General features: G+C 36.8%; 1 protein-coding gene across 1 annotated transcript; it reads right to left on the minus strand.

Moving 5' to 3' along the window:
• Window positions 1-340: 340 nt before the first annotated feature.
• LOC106373256 (putative L-type lectin-domain containing receptor kinase II.2) lies at window positions 341-3478 on the minus strand. The gene is made up of 2 exons (XM_048750401.1): window positions 2200-3478; window positions 341-1993 (listed from the first exon to the last, which is right to left on the minus strand). Exons 1-2 carry the CDS (start codon window positions 3122-3124, stop codon window positions 810-812), a joined length of 2109 nt encoding a protein of 702 aa, XP_048606358.1. The 5' UTR covers window positions 3125-3478; the 3' UTR covers window positions 341-809.
• Between the last annotated feature and the right edge of the window lie 2522 nt (window positions 3479-6000).

Consider the following 6000-nt stretch of genomic DNA (forward strand, 5'->3'; position numbering starts at 1 on the left):
TATAGTGTTTTTCAGTTAAGATTTCAAACAATTCATTAAAACTCAATGTTATTCAAAAATACATAATTATTAAAATCTTTGTATATGGTGTCATTATAAAATATTAATATTCTAATTTTAATTTTAATTTTGATTATTTGTATGTATGTATAAAATATTAATATTCATCTCTTTATAAAATATTAATATTCTAATTTTAGTTTTGATTATTTGTATGTATGATTTATTTTAAATAATATTATATTTATTTTAATTTAAATTTGCAATTTGAATATATAGTATCTAGTTGATTTGGTTATTATTTGGGTATATCGAATTAAATTTACTTCTCTAAGTTTAACTATAATATTTTTTAGCTGAAATAAATCAAAATGTTCATATATTTTTTTTTTTGCATTTAGAGTTTTGATTTTGGACATGCAAATTTAGATTATTCAAGCTACTCATTTTGTGGGTTATATTGAGATACACATATTTCTTCGAATCAAGACACAATTACTTTTGATTCTAGTACTCTATTATAAGAGCCATGTGATGCTCAAACCCGCTGACAAGGCTTGGCTTTAAACCTGACATGTCAGTGTGCTTCCACAGTTTGGAACAACAACACATCACAGTGCAACCATTTATATCAAGAGTAAACAACATTGTAGCAAAATAAAAGAAAATTTCAAATACACAATCATTCACTGAACAACATTGTAGCAAAAGGAAAAAAATCTGTCAAATATATTACATGCGCTTAAAAGACAGCATTGTAGCAAAACAAAGAAGCTTACTTGTAAGTTTAGCAGCCTGTGAAGCAGGCTTCAACGACCACCAAATAGGATTGTAACATCTTCAAAACAGAAATTAGCTGATGTGGAAGTGGTTGTCATTTGCGTTACCGTTTCATTGCTTATATTAGGCATACCAAAACCAGCTGTATCAAATGATATGCTAGGAACAGGAACATTCCCTTCGAGATATTGTACTATATGTCTCATACTAGGCCTGTTCTCAGGGTTGCTCTGAGAACAAAGCATGCCTAGCTTCAAAAGCATCTTCACCTCTTCAGCTTTGAAGTTTCCTTCAAGTTTACTGTCAACAGTAATCATTAAATTATCTCTGCTTCCGCAAGTAGCAACCCACTTCATCAAAATCATTTGCTCAACCGGTCTCTCAGGGTCTACTGGCCTCCTCCCACAAACCACCTCAAGGATAAAAGATCCAAAAGCATAGACATCGGTTTTCGTGGTAGCCACTCCCATTGCAGTTAGCTCAGGTGCCATGTAGCCAATGGTTCCTACCACACGCGTGGCTTCAAGATTCTGGCCGCGGTCATGGAACCTTGCAAGCCCAAAATCTCCCAACCTACCATTTAGTTCAGCGTCCAAAAGAATATTGCTAGATTTAATATCTCTGTGTAACACAACTTGCTCCCACTCTTCATGAAGATACAAAAGGGCAGATGCTACTCCCTTGATTATATTCAATCTCTGAGACCAAGTGAGGTCTTTCACTTTTTCTTTATTGAACAAGTAGTTATCTAGGCTTCCATTTGGCATGTAGTCATAAACCAAAAGCAATTCACCTTTGCGTCTGCAGTAGCCAAGGAGCTGCACCAAGTTCTTGTGCCTTAGCCTTCCCATGCTAGCGATCTCTGCCACGTATTGTTGCATTCCTTGTTCTGCATCATGGGAGACTCTTTTGACCGCGATTTGAGTACCGGAAAGAAGTTCTCCTTTGTATACTTTTCCGAAACCTCCAGCTCCAAGTAGCTGACTCTCCTTGAAACCTTTGGTTGCTTTGTAGAGGTTCTTAAAGGAATACCTTTGGGGGATGTACTCTTGTTCCCATTGTTCAAGTACCTCTGCGTACTTCCTTCTCTGGTAAAGATACAAGATTCCTCCAAGCAACAAAATAATAGCAATTGAAGGTACAGTAGCAACTAGAATTAGTGTTTTTGAGCCTTTAGACTCTGACGCTGGTGGAGGGGGTAGCAGTGGCGGACCTACGTTAAGAGATGGGGTGTCACATGACACCCCTTAAATCTGAATAAATATGTGTTTTGTATAAATTAACAAAGGAATTCATCTAGCTCTGCTGGTAAAATACCCTTAGTGACACCCCTAAACCTAGGTTCAAACCCCACTATTTACACTTTTATATTTTTTTTCATGGTTTGACCCACCTAAAATTAGGTCCTAGGTCCGCCACTGGGGGGTAGTGGTGGTGGTGGTGGTGCTGAGGGTGGTGGCGGTCGAGTAGGGGGATCCATAACCTTTGAGAGGTCAATGCTTTCTGATTTGCCACCTTTCTTGAAACTCCATGCAAGAATGTATTGGTCACTTTTGACTGTGCCTGTGGATCCAGAGAAACCTACAAACATTGTTTCATTGAAAATCTCTGAAAGATTGATGCGTCTTGACAAGAGAGGCACACTTGGTTTGATGGAACTTGACAAGAGAGGTGAAACTGGCTTTGGAGTTGGTACTGGGGCCAACGTTACATTTAGTAGCTTCTCTGTTCCATCATAATCTATCCATATCAGAATAGGTTTTTCACTTGCAAGCAGCAGGGGCTTAGTCTTTCCCTCTGTAGCATCAAAGTAACTAGCATTGGCATATTCGACCGAGAATATACTATTAACATCAATCCCTACATGGTTATCGCTTTTGTCCAGTGGTTCAGAGCTTTCATTAGTATCAAGCTCTATAGCCAGGATCCGGGTTTCAGTTTTATTGTTATTTGCTGAGTTAAAAAGCCCTAAACCTGAAGTTGCAGTGCCGTTAGCCATGAGGTCTATCTTAGGAGCTACCACAAAAGCCATACCTTGACCGTATGAAGGAGGTTTTGCCAGTGGAAAGATTACAAAGACAAATTGTGTTGAAAAGGAAAATGAACTGGGAGACGAGGCTGTGAAATTCATGGGAGTTTTGAGCATAGCATGACCAGTGCTGGCCTTTGTATCATTTGTAAGATGCAATGGACCACCGTTGGTATTTGCCATCCCATCAAGATAAAGGTTTGCTTCTCTGAAGTCGTACTCCAAAAATTGATACCCCTCTTGTGCCAACACCAAAAGCATCGCATGGACACTAATTATCATCCAGATACCATGTGATCCCACAACTCCAGCCATCTTGATCCACAGATGATCTTCTCTCACACCTTAGTTTGTAAATCTCAAATTCTCCTGCACTTTCTTTTCCATGAGAATTGTGTTTTTAAAACTGCAGAAAAGTCAGAGTTGACCTTTACATGGAAGACACTATCAAAGAAAAGCTAGAAATGTTATTTTTTCCTTTTTGAATTAGTAGATATACCACAATTCCTATGTCATCATTTAGACGGTTCTTACAGTTGTGTGGCTTAACTACTTTGGTAGTCCTATCCTCATGACAAGTTTTAGGTACAATGGTATGTACTTTTATTTTCCTACATATAATGAGTACTTACCATGTATGTGGCAAGATAAGGTGATTAAATATGTACAGGTTGTGTTCCATATTATATGATAAGCGTGGTTACATGGCCATATGTGTTCAGTTTGGATATATATTTTATGTGAACATGGTTATGCTACATATGTGCACATATCTCTTATCCTAAGAATGGTTTAAATCATACGAAACATATTAAAAATCAATAAATGCTAGTTGTATGTAGTTTAAGTTCTTTGACGAGCTCAAGGTCAATGATGCTGACACTGTTTTAAAATAGGTTTATGTATGAGTAATTTAGAATCAGCTTGCTTCTCTTTATTCTTTGTTTGAGTCGAAGAAGTCTCCACAGATGACAATAGAGCTCTTCTGACCTACTTTGCTTGGAAATTACCTCTCTTTGACACATCAGATAAGATATTTTGACTCGCCAGAAAGAAAAAAAGGCGTATAATTGCAATGCAAGCAACCAGAAGAAACGTCTTTAAGTTCTTTTCAAGTGATAAAAAAAATTGACAAGAAGACCACAAACTGTAGCTTCCACTCTTCATATTCGTCAGAGTAGTCATCCAATTCTTCTGGTAGAAGTTTGGTCACGATAACAGCTTCTAATCCATTCTTGTGTATTTATCAATGAGACTTCCACTTACTGTCTCACCTCCATGGCTTTTGTGATAACTATTCTGGGTCTAACCAGCTTGTGAGCTTTTCTGTATAGACTGCACCGTTAACTTCTCTTTCAAGCAACTCAAAGTTTAAGAACCATTTGGTATAGCTTGGTCAAGATTTTCTACTTTGTTTCCTTGACCAATATTTTAATGAGTAATTTATATCTCTGCTTACTGATTTGTATTTGTGGGCAGCTGAGGTTTAGACCCACCCAGCGGTCCAGACCACCAAATTTTTATTTCTTAAAATCATATAATTTTCTAAATTTTACAATGCTATAAACAATTTACTACACCGTAATTTACAAATTACAACAACCTAATTACTCAAGTGAATACAAAAATATCAAAGGAGAAGAAATAGACCAATTGTTTCTAGGGAAAACACTCTCTTACACCAGTACTGCATTATGAATTCAATTGTAAACATGCAGAATAGTAAGAGTACGTGGCATTGTAAAGGTCATATCATTGACCTACGAGTAATTCATGCAGCTGTATTGTATCTAACTTATTACCCAAATATTCACAAAACGTATGAATTGTTTATCTTTGTTTGATGTAAAAGATAATCACATAATTGAAACTATTTTACAAACAATAAAGAATAACTTTGAGCAACATTAAGAATATTTTCAATAAGTGTTTACACTTCTTGTGTTTGTACATGAAAACTAAAAGCTCTCGGTGGACTCGAAAAGATGTTTTTGAAGCTCTTGGTTCATCACTTGTTCTTCATCTTCATCATCATCCACTTCTATTGGTAGAGATTTATCGCCAAGCCTAGCTGGAGGATCACTAGATTGAGTTTGAGCGTACATTGGTGGCTCTTGTTGATCATCTTTCTCCGTTGTCTGTTGATCATCCAATCCCATTCTTGCGAATCTGTCAACGAGCTCTCCAGCCCCATCTTCTTCTGCGTCATGTGTCACATCCACGGCTTCAACTTCTTCATCCTTAGAAATACTTATCTTGCGAATCTTGCACAGGACCAGTTCTTGAAACGTATTTTCGTCCGGTAGCGAATACTCGTACATAATCCAGCTACTAGTGCTCCCAGGAACGGCAGCAGAAGTACCGTCTCCTCTCTTCTGCCTCTTATTGTTGTCGCTTTTAGTGAACTTTAGAGTTTGCTTTTTCCCTATTATGGTATTCTTTCTCTCTTCGTCCTCAATATATTTTTTAGCGTTAGGCTTCCAACTCCCACCATCGTTGTCCCCGGCGATCCTCCGCTTTGAGTTCCTACCACGACCAATGTTCTTCACTGACACTTGAGTCCTTGTCACGAAATAAAACCACTCGTTCTTCTTGAACAACGGATGATTGGTATGGTCCAGCAACCATGGCTCCTTATCGTAAACGTTCTTCATCACGATGAAGTCTTCACACTCTTCATCTTTCGACTTGGGTTGTAGATACGTTTCTAACTTGGGTAGTAGATGATATTTGATGAGTTCGTGGTCTTCAGGATCAAAGTAAATTCCTCCATCTTCATCGTTATTGAACATGGTTTCGTCTGGATCATAGTATACTCCTCCATCTTCATAGTTATTTGACATCGTTTTAAGGGTTTAGCTCTCAAGTTTGATTCTACAGAAGTGAGGCTATAACCTATTGAGTAGTATATATATATAGGGCTATTTTAATTTTCTAAAAAAAAAATCAGAGGATTATCCTATATATCATCGTTGCAGTTTCCTATTACAAAAACGGTTTGTTAAGAGAATCAAGAAGAAAATGTTATGATAAATCATACTGATAGATTTGTTTTATGAAGATAATGCTCTTTATATATATTTCTGAAGATAATGTTATAATAAATCATATTGATAGATTTGTTTTATGAAGATAATGCTCTTTATATATATTTATGAAGATAATGTTATAATAAATCATATTAAGTGAGG

The sequence above is a fragment of the Brassica napus genome, chromosome A2 (genome assembly GCF_020379485.1).
Source record: "Brassica napus cultivar Da-Ae chromosome A2, Da-Ae, whole genome shotgun sequence".
Lineage (NCBI taxonomy): Eukaryota > Viridiplantae > Streptophyta > Magnoliopsida > Brassicales > Brassicaceae > Brassica > Brassica napus.

What these genes read in the sequence shown, in the direction of transcription:
- LOC106373256 (XM_048750401.1), bottom strand. Translation starts at nt 3,124, where the DNA reads ATGGCTGGAGTTGTGGGATCACATGGTATCTGGATGATAATTAGTGTC. An exon ending in ACCACCACCACTACCCCCCA is followed by an intron (nt 1,994 to 2,199) that starts GTGGCGGACCTA and finishes CTCTTAACGTAG; the next exon opens with GTCCGCCACTGCTACCCCCT.